The sequence below is a fragment of the Amphiura filiformis genome, chromosome 1 (genome assembly GCF_039555335.1).
Source record: "Amphiura filiformis chromosome 1, Afil_fr2py, whole genome shotgun sequence".
NCBI classification, from domain to species: Eukaryota; Metazoa; Echinodermata; class Ophiuroidea; order Amphilepidida; family Amphiuridae; genus Amphiura; species Amphiura filiformis.
In genome coordinates this window covers 15,355,675-15,372,098 of record NC_092628.1, presented here as the reverse complement: position 1 = coordinate 15,372,098, position 16,424 = coordinate 15,355,675, and the positions used below count along the sequence as shown (strand labels likewise).

General features: G+C 35.9%; 1 protein-coding gene across 1 annotated transcript in view; it reads left to right on the top strand.

Moving 5' to 3' along the window:
• Nucleotides 1-2,602: 2,602 nt before the first annotated feature.
• LOC140158853 (serine/threonine-protein phosphatase 4 regulatory subunit 4-like) overlaps nucleotides 2,603-16,424 on the top strand; it is a 161,403-nt gene continuing 147,581 nt past the window's right edge. Inside the window, exons 1-2 of the mRNA XM_072182148.1 lie at nucleotides 2,603-2,855; nucleotides 6,861-6,934. Coding sequence (XP_072038249.1) covers nucleotides 2,727-2,855; nucleotides 6,861-6,934 — 203 coding nt within the window. The 5' untranslated portion in view covers nucleotides 2,603-2,726. The remainder of the gene's footprint in view (nucleotides 2,856-6,860; nucleotides 6,935-16,424) is intronic.

The window sequence follows — 16,424 nt, the reverse complement described above, 5'->3', positions numbered from 1 at the left end:
AGGTAGCATCTTATTCTAGAATTGGTATCATTAATAGATAGCATATATCAATAGATAGCATCTTATTCTAGAATTCTGGATAAATTCTAGATAAATTTGCTATAATTAGTAGATATATATCATCCTATTCTAGTATTGCTGTCATCAGTATTCTACCATTACCATAGATAGCATCTTATTCTAGAATTGCTATCATCATCAATAGCCTAGATAGCACCATATTCTAGAACTGGTATCATTAGTAGATAGCTAGATAGCATCTTAAACTACATATCATCAATAGATAGCATCTTATTCTAGAATTGGTGTCATCAGTAAATAGAATTTTATTCTAGCATTGCTATCATCTTATTCTGCCATTGCTATCGTCAGTAGATATCATCTTATTCTGGCATTGCTATCGTCAGTAGATATCATCTTATTCTGGCATTGCTATCGTCAGTAGATAGCATCTTATTCTGGCATTGCTGTCATAAATAGATATCATCTTATAGAATTGCAATCATCAGTAAATAGCATCTTATTCTAGCATTGTTATCATCAGTATGGCATCTTATTCTACCATTATACTATCATCAGTAGGCCTATAGATATCATCTTGTTCTAGCGTTGCTATCCTCAGTAGATAGCATCTTATTCTAGCATTGTTATCACAGATAGCATCTTATTCTAGCATTGTTATCATCAGTAGATAGCATTTTATTCTAGCTTTGCTATAATCAATAGATCATCCTTAGATAGCATCGTATTCTAGAATGGCTATCATCAGTAGATAGTATCTTGTTCTAAAATTGGTATCATAAGTAAATAGAAATGATCTTATTCTACCATTGGTATCATCAGTAAATACAATCTTATTCTACCATGCATTGCTATCATCAGTAGATACTAGCATTTTATTCTAGAATTACTATTATCCTTAGCTAGCATCTTATACTAGAATTGGTATCATCAGCAGAAATTCTAGCATTTTATCATTAGTAGATAGCATTTTATTCTAAATCCATGCTATCATCAGTAGATAGCATCTTATTCTAGCATCGCTATCGATATCATCAGTAGATCGTATTCATCAGTCGATAGTAGGCTACATCTTATTCTAGAATTACATTCTTTTTCTAGCATTACATCACCTGGCTACGCCACTGTTTCCTGCTCTCTCGTAGCTGATATTTTCTTTAAACCAGATGTTAGAAGGAATATTATTTTGTCAAGTGACTCTTGGCCCTTGTACGGCTGTACGGCTGCATGCAATTCTGAAAACTTCAACTGACTCCGCAAAATATTTTAAATTTGACAAAAAAGATACCCAAATAATAATTTTACAATGTTCTTTTAATAGACTTCGAAATCATTTTTGTTCAATATATGAGGTCTGTCCAAAAGGCTGGAAAATGTTTGTAAGTTGTTTTTTTTAACTGACCACCTTCATTTAATTCTGAATGTAAAATTAAAATGTCAGAGACCTATAGATGGTTTTATACATGCCGACCTAACAAAAGGTGCGGCGATGTACAAAGTTTAGGACACCCACCTATATAGAAGACCTTCACCACCTTCTGGTGTCCCATTTTATTGGTGAAACAAGTTTCTCAGTAAGCCTTTGTTTCAGGAACAAGAGTTCAACGCTGTACTGTTTCATTTTAGCCTGAGGAGCAACACGAAATTTCAAAACGTGTGCTTCAGCATTTGTTAAGCAAAATGGCACAAGCCTTGAAGGGCGTATGATTATTTGTTGTCGTTGATTCTAAAGCATTATAACCTGAAGAGAAACTTCTGACAGTTTGTAAATAATATTTGTAAATAAAACTTGAAAGACTGTTAAAACGCTGTTGGCCTATTAGGCCTATAGGCCTACCGAGGTTTTACAGAACCTAGAAGCGCAAGAAGGAATATCCTGCCCTCTCCTGGATCAAAAGTCCATCATTTTAGCAACTACCATGACTAGGCCTACATAGGCCTTATAACTTTGAATGAGTTTTAGGTCTACTCTTTTAGGAGTGATTTTCACCCTAGTCTCACAGTCTCGCTGACTCTTTTGGAGAGTTTTGAAGAGAGTTTGTCACTCTTTTGGAGCCTATAGGCCTACAACTAAAACCCACCCCATCATTAGGGACCGTTCACCACTCAGGGGCGCCTGATGCAACTTGAATGAAAAATTAAAAAAAAAATTTCATGGCCTTTTGGACCTAATTTTTTTCCGGGCCCCCTTTTGATCATGAAAAAGGTACGTCAACCCAATAGAAAAATAGTGTAAACTCATGTTCCACAAGAAAAATTAAGGTGATTTTATTTTTCAAGGCCTCAGAGGGATTTCAGGGCCCAACCTTTTTGCGTCAGGCCCCCCGTTACTCTTTTCTTATGCTTTTCCTTCCCTCCTTCATTCCTTTTTTCACTTTTCCCTCTCTTTCTTGTCCATTGACCAATGATAATAGCTAGCAGACGACGAAATAAGTTCTAGAAACACAACCAAGCAGTGCATCGATCAAAATCGATTCATCGACCTCGTAATGCATTCTGGGTAATTTAAGCAAGAAGTATGGCGGCTGCTTGTTGACATCAGAAATACGGGAAATGCAGTGTACCATTACTGAAGTTTTAAACAACTTTGAATCCATGGCAACAGTTTTTGTCGTGTGACACGTACTCGTATGTGTCAAGAGGAACATATTTCCTTACTTTTGATAATCTAAGAGCACACAGGAAGGTGATATACTCGTGTGAACATGATAAACGTAACGCGTAGTATGGATATGATGGACGAATGGGGCGAACGAGCAGTTGGTGGTGTTGATGGATTGGAAAATGATTTGGCTGATTTGAGCTTGGAACAGTCAGTCAAAACAGGTTTAAAGGTAACGCTCATTGCTATATAGATTAGCCAAGTTAACAAAACTTTTATTACTTTAGCTCAGACTCTTTCTTTGATTGAGTGACGTGAGCAGGGTCAGAAATTAGGTGAGAGTCGATTCTCTTCTTCTTCTTCTCGGATACTGCTTAACGTCCCAAGTGGAATAAGCCAAGCAAAGATTCCCGTCAACAAAATATAATGACAAAAAAAAGATTCCTGTCAACAAAATTGCAAGAATCTAAATGGATTCTCATAAATATTTCCATGCATTTTTGCAAAATTCCACTGGGAGAATCCAAAAGTCTGCTCGCACTTGGTTGCAAATTTCTGACTCTGGTGAGCATGCATTTTTTATTGGTGACTTTGGATTTAAATTTTAATTTAAAATCAGAATTATCAGTACATACCATTTATGTTAATTGTTATCACAGAATTGCTTGAGAAGTCTAGAATTTGATATACATATGCCACATTTCGGTTAAAATGCACTTGAGCAATGAAAATGCATGCCTTTAATTTCTAATATGTTATCTGGCCTTCAGGAAATGATTTTTGTAACTTTTAATAATTTGTTTTGAGATGAATAAACTGAACTATAAATCACTTTTTTAGTTTTTTCCACCTGCAGCAAAAACCTGCGAACCCTGGGCTGTGCAATAATTATGAGCCCTGGAGAGGGTAAAATTGGGGGGAGGTCAAGAAATATTTGGTGAGCCGAAAGGAGGGGGGGCAAGCGATTTTTGGCACACATTCATGGGGGCGCTTTTTAAATAAAACACTCTAAAATGGCGAGGAAAACAGTACGGAAACGCTTTTTCATAAACATGGGGGCAAGCGATTTTTGGCAGGCCGATCGGAAATTTTACCCCGGGGGGTGGGGGGCTCATAATTACTGCACAGCCCCCAATGCTCTTAAATGGACTCTAGCCTCAAATGTGTAACTATGGTGTCATTGGTGTGGAAATTCGAAGCTCGAGTTCTAAATGCCAGAGTGCAGAACATAACACATACATGAGAGGTGGTTCTCAGAAATGTAAGACTTCCGGAAATGGGGTCCAAAATAAAAATCCGAAATGCCATCTTCACTCAGTACTGGCGCGCATGAAGTATGTCGAATTCGGCACCCAAAACCTATCCAAGTCGAGCCGAATTATTGGATAAAAGACGACTTACCGCGATCGGCTACTATTCTCAAAAACGCTACAATTGTACTACCAAATAATATGCACTACATGTACCTGCTGGACCCATTCAGGTTATAAATGTAATCTTACTTTTTCCGGGTCCAGTGAGTACAAAAAGCTTCCTGGACACGAAAACGCGAAAAACTGTGAACCCTGGCAGCCATAAATTCATTGTATTATTTTTGTTTTAAAAAAAGAATGAAAATATCGATTGAAATCACTAAGGGTGTCTACGTTTAACGTTAACCGACCGTAAAATGCACTATCCGTGTAGGAAAATCACTAACCGTTTAAACGTAAAAAAAAATCTTTTCAAGAAGCTGATCAGTTCGTTCGTAACAACATTGTGTGTTTTTGAGCGTGCTTTATGCAACGGTTGTGGATGCATTGGTTTGCGCGTATATTAGCCGCTAAAACATAAACTTGGGACTAAATTGAATGGAAAAAGAATGGCCAGATATATCGACTGCTCAGTGCCAGAAGTGGGTAAGTGCAATAGCTGACCTGTGAACATTTGGCAATTACACATAGTATCTACTACACATGGCAGCTAATTGTACTCATTTCTGGCACTGAGCAATCAATATAAACAATTACAAAGAAAGAAAATGGAGATAGTTACGGCAATGGACATAAAAAAATTTACTCTGGGCACATCACGTCAGGATTATTCATGACCCCCTTCCTAAGAAAATAATAACCCCAGATTGCCACTACAGAACGAAATGTGTGAATAAATTGCATTAGAAAGAAAGAAAGAAAACGGAGAGATATAATTACAATAAAACAAAGAAAGAAAGAAGGTGGAGAAAGAGAACAGAGAGAAGTAGGGGACCATAAACATCGGACATGTTCATGACCCCCTACTTTATCGGGAAAAAAAGACTGTCCCATCAGACTGCCGCTTCCGAGATTCTATCAAGCTTGTTTTTAAAAACAAGGCCAAAATTAATATTTCTTGTCTAGACTTTTTGTAAGTTTTTTTTCCTTACATGTACGATCGATCTTACGATTGATTTACTATGTACACATAAAGCCATCTTAATTTAATAGTTCATCTCAAAGCCCTTCTCAAGTTAAAAACCTAATGCGGAATTCAGGGTTTTTTTTGGACGAGCTTTTTAACAGAAGAATATAGACCACCTTTTCATCTGTCAACTTAGAGGTTTCACTGTACATGAAAGAAATTTTTACGGTCTACTTTCAGGAAAATGCGGAGACATACAAAGCTCTGTGATTGTTAGACAAAGCACAATTGAACAATCGGCCCTCATGAATATGCGAGAATTCACAGCATATAAAACACTGGGACTGGTTGCAAATAGTCTGTACTTAGTCTGTGCCTATGTCCAGCGAGGTCATGTCACACTTCCGGTGTGACATGTCCAGAACTCCCATACATTTTCAGAAGCGACAGACAAATTGCAGAACAGCGTGCCAATTTAAGCTTCCTGTAATATCTATTGCACATAACATACGAAGTCACAAACTTACAAACTTCAATATGAACTTCAAATACACCAGACCAGCTGTCAATCATTACCGATCCTTCAGAACGTTTTACTCTTGCAGCCGTTTGATGTAAAATGCGACTTCGCTATCTCCATTTTCCCTATCGAAACGTCAGGCGTTGTTTACAATTTTACCGGAAATGTGGGGAATCGCCAGGCCTTCTTCTGGAAATGCGCAAGGCATTGTGGGAAATTGTCAGAGATGAGCACGTTGTGTAGCCTAAGTTCCTTGGCCCCGATCTCGAAACAATAAACATGGCGGAATAAAATGACCGTGCGTAAGCAGTAAAGTGACTGGTGGATCAAACCTATGTAACTCATCGGTCTGACAAGGTCAGGTCATTACGCATCATCAGAGTTGGTAAATACGTCATCTGCTAAATTATTCATAGCTACGCTTGAACCGCTGGAATACATGGATTATGCCATTGTTGTAGCCGAGAGAGCAAGCGTGAGGTCTGGACACTTTTCGTGTTCTGGACACAAATTTGTCATAAATATATTGGCGATGTCCAGTATTTAATGGCACTTTTTACATACAGGTACGTTTGCTTGTGATAGGGTAGATTCGATAGCTGTACAAATTGTACAAAATATCAATTTCATACTGACCTCAAATTGTTTACAAAAATATATTTTTCCATACGTTGTCATTGTATCCAGTTGTTCGACGTTTAGTCTGTGCCTGTATGTTTCACATGAGTCAAAATAGTCTAATTTCCAAAGTCACAATAGCAACAATTCCAATTTAATCAAAGCTCAAGAATTGACCTCAAGTTGTAATTAATGTGGAGAATGAGCTTTTGTACCCAATGCATTCAAAGGTCATTCCAGGTGGTGGCTGACATGATCGAGCCGGCAACTTGTGAAAGCGCCCGGCCGTATGGCATTTTCAATATACTTGGTTAGTTTTGTGGGGTTCATTATCGAACCCCAACGGTTTTAGCTTGTATTTATATTATTTATTAACATAGGCCTATTTGTTTGTGATATTTCAAGGGTTTTAAAATTTCAAAATAATCCCATTCAATAACACGGTTGACGATGAAAATTTACTGAATTTAGGGAATGCAATGCGGCCACCACCTGGGTCATTCTGTATACAAGCACATTATTAGATTAAAGAACTGTGCCATGACAGATGAGATTGTAAAAGATCCTGGTGACAATAAAGGTGCAATTTATTACACACATCATCCACATGTATATTAATTTTATCTTGACACAATGTTGATCTTCCACATAACCTTTCCAGTACAATGTCTAGTAGATACTTCATCATTCATGTTTATTTTCAATGTGTTTATGTTGCAGTCTCCTGAGGAAATAGAGAGACTAACCGTTGATGAACAACTGAGTGACATTGAACGTGCTGTTTATCTGCTAAGGTCAGTGTTTACATGTATTTATAATAAAATAACCAGTGGATTGTTTGTATAGAACTTTTATAAGAATATAAGACCATCTTAATAAGCCGCAGATTGCTTTTTCTTGTTTCCCAGGAAAATGGCATGATGAGTGTAAATTTCAAATTGAGCACATATGGACAGTCTTATGATTAGGGTCCGATTTCCCCCTTCGCCACTCAATTTGCCCTCAAATTCTACAATAGGCTATATCAGGGGTTCTCAAGTAAAGTATCTGAAGCTCCACTTGTAGAAAATAGAATTGAATACCTGAGTGGAAGAAGGGCCCAACTCCAATTTTTTACAAAAATGAGTTAGACCCAACATTTTATTGCCAGCAGACTGTTCTTCCTTGTGTGTGAAAGATGAGCCAAAATCCACTCTCTAAATAGTCTTCCACGTACAATTAATCTTGGTTTTAATGGGAGAAAGGCCCAACTCCATGGAGTTGGGCCTTTCTTCCACAAATATAGGGTTAAACAGGAATTTTGTTCATCCATGAAATCTGCTCCAATCACTATAATAAACTTTCTTGCTAACATATTACATGAGTTTTACTTGTGCATAATGGTGATTACCTTCTTTCTGTAGCTATTTATAACACAGAACATGGAAACATCATATATAATTTCGAATGTATGTAATATTGTATGTTCATGTATTAAAGGTCCCCTGAAGACAAAAACATTCTGTCTATAAAACTTTTCCAAATATTAAGTTTTTTCTTAATATCTCAAAAACAGTTTTGATGGAGTTGGGCCCTTCTTCCACTCAGGTATTCAATTGCCCAAGCTCCACTATCCTAGTGATCGAGCTTATGTTATGGCGTGGGGTGCAGGGATCAGCTTATAAGGGTCTTAATATATGCATTGTAAATGGCTTAGGATGGTTCTTGTTTTACATACATTTGTAGCATTAAAAAATTGCAAATAAACCCTACATAGTTATGTTGCTTTTAAATGGCATATTTACAGTTATGTAATAATTATGGTTATAAATGATCAATGGAAATTAATAAACAAAAACAAACTTACCACCATGACCACTGGCAATTTCGTTATTCACAATAAAGATGCCAGCGGTTTGCGATGTAATCGTGATGTATCATGGGAAAAGGTCGACATCAAGTCCGGCATAATCTGAATATTACCATGCTATTACATAGGAACACGTGACAATATTTTTAGTTTGTCAATATAACGGTATACACGCAAATCGATAGAGAAAAAATTAATTGTGCACATTTCAAATCACATTATTAAGTATTATTGAGTATCGATTCGCGTGTAACACCTTTATTTTGACAAACTAAAAAATATTGTCACATGTTCCTATGTAATAGCATGGTAATATTCAGATTACGGACTTGGATGTCGACCTTTTCCTATGATACATCACGATTACATCGCAAACCGCTGGCGGCGCCCTTATTGTGAATAGCGAGAATTAGTGACCGAAGTTACATTTCCCTGATCGTGCTATCACTGAATCTACATGTAGCTCTTTTTCAGATTTTTAGTTTTAATTTTTGTTTGCATGCGGTTAAGCACAACTTGGATTGCATTATTTACTACGCCATGTGGGGCGCGCACGCTGCCAGTTGAGAATCCCTGGCTACATAGTAGAATTAAATGGCATATTTTAGACCACAATTTTTCGCATCTGGTGTTTCATTCTGTGGCTTTTTAAAGGAAAAACAGTTACTAGTGCACACACACAACTGAAAAAAGCAGGTATTGATGTGGGGAAACAAGTAAAACACATACAGAATGCAGGGTGACAAGAAGTAACTGTATAGTAACAAATGTGTGTCCTTTGCAGGTTAACATTGATAGCCAAATTACCAATTACAAAACCCACAGAAGTGTAAAACATGCAAAAACAACAAGACTGATAAGAATCAAGTAAACAATAGAAAAGAAAGTGCACTGGATCAAGAGATGAATATCACTGTACACCTGAACATACAAACTACTTGTAAACTAAACAGGCAGGAAAAATAACAAACAACACATGCTGCAGTTGAAGTTCAATTTCAAGTAACAAATAGTTCAAATGGATTTACAGGAAAATGAAGTTTAATATGTGTTCACTGTTCATCGTAGAACTTTCCCACCACATACACATGGTGTATAAACTACAGCATAGGATACAGACACGAACGCAAACATGATTGGCCAGTTCTGAAAATGTTGCAGCTGCCCCGTATGCCATCATGGTGCTACCCGCGAAGTTGCTGATGTATCAAGAGTTTCACAATGAACACAAAATTAGTAATTTTCCTATATATAGTAACAAGCAAGACGGAGCTAAAATACGTAAGCTATATAATGTCTTCACACAATGAAAGTACTTAAAGCTCAGTTAGCTCACCACAGCACATATGTTGCACACATAAATGTGTGTAACAGAACTACTGAGATTGTATGATGTGTGCTTCAGTCTTGATACGTGATTATACATGAACCATCATTTTTACCAATTATACATACTACATGTAGTGTCAAGTAAAAGACAATTTCAAATGACATTTTCAGATGTTTCAAAATCACATTATGTGCAATCAGTTTTGTTGAAGAATATGCATGCTCTGTAGCCTATCTGGTTGGATACTGGTATATTATGTACATAAAAAAACAGCTTTTCAACAATGAAGAAAGCCTTGCTCAAATTTTGCCTTGATTTGAACTGTGGTTCTCAGCAACATGTATGTAAGTTCCTTCTAGAAGAACTATGTAACCTGCTTTAAAATCTAGAGTACCACTATCCATGAGAGCAAATTGGCTTATGAGTGAGGGGCAGTGCCCTTTGAACTTGAGCTCGTGGATATTAACATTTTATGTGGTTTAGGTTAGCTTCCAGGCTTGAACATGATTTCTTATCAATCAAGGTTACGTAATGAAGCTTGCAGATATTAATATTTGGCTTGACTATAATTTTATTATCAATCAAGGTTCTGTTTAATATAACCTATGTACACCATTTGGAATTACGGCAATGCACCACAAGTAATGTGCTCTTCCTGTTGGGCATATCACCTGATTCAAAAAAACATGTTTAACCAAAGAAATACATTTGAAATATGCATTGTGCAGTATTTAGGTATGTAACTAATCTTAAATCTTACAGAGCTTTGAGATTTTCTCAGGGACTGCCTTTTGAAGAGAGTGAGAGCAATCACTCTCTACTGCTCTCCTTAAATCTGATATAGGAGAGTGATTTTTAGCTCTTAGTTGACCATTCTCTCCGTACATCTCTTGTAAATGCTCTTAAACAGCTCTCCTTGACGTCTTCATCAGAAGAGCTAATTAATGCTCTCCTGCATATTCCAAAAGACAGTCCCTGATTTACCCTGGCCCTGGCATAATATGACAATATCCTACAATGTAGTACTAATTAATGCACTGATGTACGTATGTATGTTTGTCTGTGGACTGTTTGTAATGTACATAGAACCATAGCAACCACCTCTTTACCATACTTGATTATTATGACGATAGTGTAAGTTTCTCACAGCCCACTCCTTATCCAATGAGATTGTTTATTATTTTGTTGCAATGTCCCATGTCCAGATGGGTGAGTGATGGTGGTTGTCACAGGTCTGGTCAGATTGATTGATTGACAGTTTTTAAGTACATGGTAATTCACTTCGGATTATTTGACTTAAAATACTCAAGTTTAAAAGAGGTGTTAGAAAAATATTTATACGTTAACAATGGTTTGTTTTGTAAGGTGGAATGTTTATTTGGTGGCCTCACTAATACCAATAATTGGAAAATGTCATGATTTATAAATTTCATGTTCTTAACCAGGAAACATAATGTATTTTGCCTTTGCTGCTTGGCATAATGTGCAAAGTGCAGTAAAAGCATTGCTGTGTGTGTTATCAGGAAACTTTTGTTACATACGGTCCTAGATTGTTTAATGTTTTCAAGACTATGCAACTTAATTAAATGTAATTACTTAATGACTGACCACGCTACATGTACATGTAGTCAATGTGGGGAATCATAAATTGGGCTACCATAAAAAGCAAGGAATGCGGGATATGTAGGGATTCTCCTTTTCCTCTTTGTTTTGTTGTTGTTTTGGGGAGGTACATTTGTAGCCATTTGCCAAGATAGAGATACTCTCATGCAATGTTATTTCCTGTTTCTTTGAAAAACAACAAAATTGTTGGGGGGAAAAACATGCAGTTTTTGATGTGCTGCTAGATATTCCAGATGAAAGTCGGCTTTTTAAAATTTGGCCCCTTAACTAAAAAAAACTAACTACACATACACTCATAGGATGTTTTTTGAAAGCATTAAAAAGCTCTGAAAAAAAGGTATGGTACTCATACAAATCTGAATATTAAGCTGATTTAGTTATGAGTTTTTAGGTCGATTGGTAAAGCATGACCTGTGACCTGTGTGGTTTTAAAATGTTTAGAGGTTAATAACTGCGCATCGGTTATTTGGAGGCATTGTGAAAAATCTAAACATTTTGCCTTTGGAACCGAGGAATATCCCGAGAGGCGCAGCCCCGAGGATATTCGAGTGCAAAGCAAAATGTTTAGATTTTTTCACAATGCCCTATATATATAACCGATGCAAAGTTATTAACCTCTCATTCATAAATCACTTTGATCTTTTAACTTTACAAAATAACACAAAATTTTCCTCAAAAGTTTGTAAAATAAACAATTTTACATCTTCCCTTTCCCAAAATCAATCAGGCTAAAACAAAGCGACCAATAACAAAAAAAGTGCGTATCAGAATCTGTGCAAATATGGTAGCGCGCAATCCAAATACTGCAGCCAGCGCACAGCAGTTCGTTGGACGACTTTGTCACGGCGCGCACGCGAGAAGTCAATTGTGTGCGACATTGAAACAATTACGCATTTTGCGGTCAATTGTGAGATATTAATGACCTCGATTTGCGTTCAAGCGTTTTCACAAATAATAAAATATGATTGGATCGCACGCATCGCGTTTATTAATGAGGTTATGAATGTTCCATAATCACACATCTGGACTCAAAAGTTCATTTTTGGACATTTGGGAAAAATATTTAAAAAAAATGTTTTGGTTTGTTTTTACTTTTTGTTTTTTTTGGCAAGAAATTATGGATTTTCTCGCATTTTGATGAATCAAGGTGTTTTTGGGTGTTTTTACCTAAAAACATTGCAGTTTTTGCCAGGTCCTAGTAATCTGTGATTTAGTAACATGGTCCATGTATTTGGGAGTACTGTGTTCAGATTTACAGCCCAATATGTGGGGTTTCATGTAAAAAACAAGTACATCAGAGCCAACAGAACATAATTTGAAATACTTGATTCTGACATGGCAGAGCCCATTCTATAGTATTCTACGCACACCTACACAAAATGATTGTGAATGCATGAATCACACAATAATTTGTGTTTTGCTTAGGAACATTGACTGAATGTCAAGAAATTAACCTCCACATATTATTGTATGTACATACTACATACTTCCTTTCCCCCATTGAACACCTTTAAATATGTTCACCATTCTGGCAACCCTGGACCAATAAGGTTTTTTCCAAGTTCTGCACATTACATGTATGCACCAAGGGCCGGCAGCTGAGGTTGGAAAGTAGCCCAAACAATAAACATCTTATACTTGTGAACTTATGAATAAGTTCACAACTTCATATCATTCATTTAAAATATCAATGTGCACAGTTGCCACAGTAACATGTGCTAGAAATGGGATCATTAGGAGAATGCTGTATTAAAAAGTGACAGGGCAATACAATTTTACAACCTTCTTCCATTCTGCCAATATGGGGATTTTACTTCCAAAAAAGTGGCCCAATCTTGTGTTGAAACAGCCCAGTGGCAACGATGCTAAACATAGCGCATTGTATGTACTTAGTAATTTAACCCAGTTTATGGTATTGACCCAGTTATAAAAGTATGGGCTGCTATATGGTCATTTTCACGGTAAAGGGTGTAACTTTGGATTTTTAACATTTTGATCTGTAGTGTTTTAATAAAGCCACAGAATTCCATGATTTTTGGCCACATAAGTCATCTAGTTAGTAGCTACCTTGGGTAGCATAATCATCTTCGGGAGTTACTGCGTTCAGTTTTAGCAGGCTTAAATGTACCTAATATTGCCATTTTGAAAAACTATAAAAACAGTAACATTTTTGTAAAACCCTGTGTTTTCTTCAGTTAGTTCATGGATAATTTTTCTTATCCTGAAAGTACGGTCATATGTTCAGTAAACACTGCCACATTAGATTTAATTGTGAACAGCCCTGTATTTTTGAGAACCGGACTTGAGATTTGTCGTTTCGAGGCTTCATTTTCCGTTAACAATTGTTAACAAACTTTGTGGGTATAGCTTTGGTTCATAATTCTTGGTTATTTCTTCACTTCTTCTTGATTCATAACAGTTGATATCTTAACTTGAAATGGGTAACAAAAATTAGTCGATTTGCAAGCTTTTAAAATTTTTATAAAATCTTGACTTCAAGGAGCCATTTTTCCGTTAACTTTTTGAAGCCTCGAAACAAACTGTTCAGCAAGCTTGGGCAAATATAAATAAAAGAGCTCATCCAATCTATTTATCAAAATGTAGCAAAGTAGATCCTCAAGTTACTTGTTTTTAAATCGTGGAGATATATATCACCGTTTGAAAATGGGACCCAATACAAACTTTCCGTTAACAATTGAAGCCTCCGAAACAAATGAAGCCTCCGAAACAACAATAAGATTAATTATCATCTATGTATATCTAAATTGGTGTTTCATACTGATATCTGCATTGTAATTGTTACTTGACATGTGCAGAATGTCATAAATTTAAAAAAAGTTGATGTTATGGTTAATGTTTGAAAAATATACTGATAATCAAAAAGCCTGTTTTGGAGGCTTCACATGCAAAAAACACCATACTTAACAAATGGGTGAAAAAGTTAACATGCTATAAATCTACAATATCTGCCGCATAGAATCATTGATTCAATACACACAAGAAAATAACAGCTTAGATGATCCCAACAGTGTTGTTTTCAAAAAAATACTTCTGCAGTGTTTAGCCATTGTTAACATGAAGCCTCCGAAACAAAAAACATGACTTGCTGTGATAATTTAATTTTTGTCACAACTGAAATTCAATACTTAGAAGCAAAGCATGAAAATTGGTAATTGTGATATTTTTTACCTATTTTTTCATGTCAACTTGCAGTAGTTAGCCAAATATTTTACTTTTATGATCACCTGTGTTGTTAACTGAAGCCTCCGAAACACAAATCGCTTGAATTGCCAATTCTAAAAAATAACTCCAATTTCTGTGAAACTTGGCTGGGAGGTTCCTTTTATCAAGTAGTATTTGTACATGAAGTTAGACATTCAAATTATTTTAGGAACCCAATTAAAACTTAAAAAATATGTTTAAGGTTGGGAAATTTCCATTGTAAATGACACTTTATGTTAAAAATTTCAAAACTGCAATTACAAACATAGCAAAACATGGTATAAAATGTAACTTATATCTGTTGACTTACTTTGGAATGGGATTTCACATGTATTCCAGCTTTCATGTCATAATTTTCTGAGCTTATGTAAAATACATTTTTTCTTGGATTTTAACCAAAATGTTATGGAAATGTCAAATTTTTTATTAGAAATCACAAGGTTTAAGCCTTGAAACATTATTTTACTGGAATTTAAGTTGCTCCTATGCATGATTTCAGTAAACAGAAACATATTTAAGTGGTTTGAAATTTTGACCCTAAAAATGAAAAGTTACACCCTTTACTGTGAAAATGACCATATGCAATATATAGGCTCTTCAGTTAGATAAAAAAATATGCGTCACTTTTCAAGAAACACTGATTTTGCAATTGTATTTTCATATCAAATTAATCTCTTGTCCATTTCAAAGACTGAAATACTGAAATTGTCACCAAAATTGGACTTGAGTTATGGACGATATCATGCCGCTGAAACACAATTGATAAAAAGACAAATTGAAAGGTATTTGCCATTATATCAGGAAATCAATTGTGAAGTAAAGATTTCATTTATACTGATCACATTGTATATTTGACTTGCTCCCCGCCGAGACTGGCAGAAATAGGATGAAAATTACATGGTTTCCTGTTCAATGTAGGACTGGAATCTTTGCTTGCATTGTGTAGTCCCTGGACAAGCCTGGAAATAAGGGGGCGTGGGGAGCAAATTTCCCCCCGTAAAGCCACCAATTGCTCCTTGTTCTTATCAAATTCACATGAACCGGTCCAGTTTTTAGACTTGATGCAGCACATGAGTATGAGCACTATTTGAAAATTGCTCCTGTTTATTCAAATATTGCTTGTAAAATCCCAGTGAACCAGGAGCAATGTTCAAAAACAAATTGCTCTTGGTTCCAGTGTGTTTTAAATAGTAATTATTCACATTAGATACAGTACTATGCTTCGCTCCTATGGCAAAAGGGAATAACTACAGATGTGAGTCCAGGAATATGATATCTTAGATGCTCCGGAAGATTTTTAATATGGGGTGAGGGCATCATTTTGAGGCCAGCTTAGAGGTGCGAAATGCTGAAGGGGTTGGGTGAGGGAGGAAGCTTTTGAAATTCAAACATTTTGACATGGATTGTACCTTATGCTGAATTATACCCTAAATTTATGAATTTTACCCCTAAGAATCATGATTTTTACCTGAAATTATTTTCATATATTCATACAATAATAAATATCTGAACAGAATTCATATTGATGTTTAATATTTATTAAACAATTCACAAAACAAATACGGTACACATTTAAACATATTTAATAACTTTATAGGCACTAATAACAGATCACATCTCAACTTAAAATGTGTCTGTTTTTGAAGAAAGTATAATAATACTGTCAAGATAATAAAAGAAAAAGGCTGGCTAGATTTATCTCAAGACTTGGATATTGAATGCCCGATTGAATGATACAGGTTGACCCAATAAATCCAGGTCCCGGATCCAGGTCTTCAATCATTTTGTTAATTGGAGTTCGATATCAGGGCTTGAGAAAAATTGTTCTGCAAGACAATGTACATGTACAAATGTAGCTCATGCTGATAATTAGCATTGAAATTATTCCATACAAAACTTATAAAAAATAAATTGATGGAACACTAGAGAACTTTAGCAAGCTTGTTTACAGTACTTTATGGAAGATAATTATTGACTCGGGGGGGGGGGGGCTCTTAGGGGAAGGGGGAAAAAGATATTTACAATACTGCATGTAATTTTGTGAGCAGTTTTTGAGAAAATCACAAAATTTAATTTTACTTTACTGCCCCGAGGAAGGCATACAGACTTGCATCTTGACTTAAAATGTGTCCGTTTTGGAAGAAAGTACATTTTGCAGCATAGAAATAATAGAAAATTAGATGGCACAGACAATTGTGTATTAGCAAACATGAATATATTATACTATGCCTGTGACCCCCAGAATGCTGGCTAAATTAAT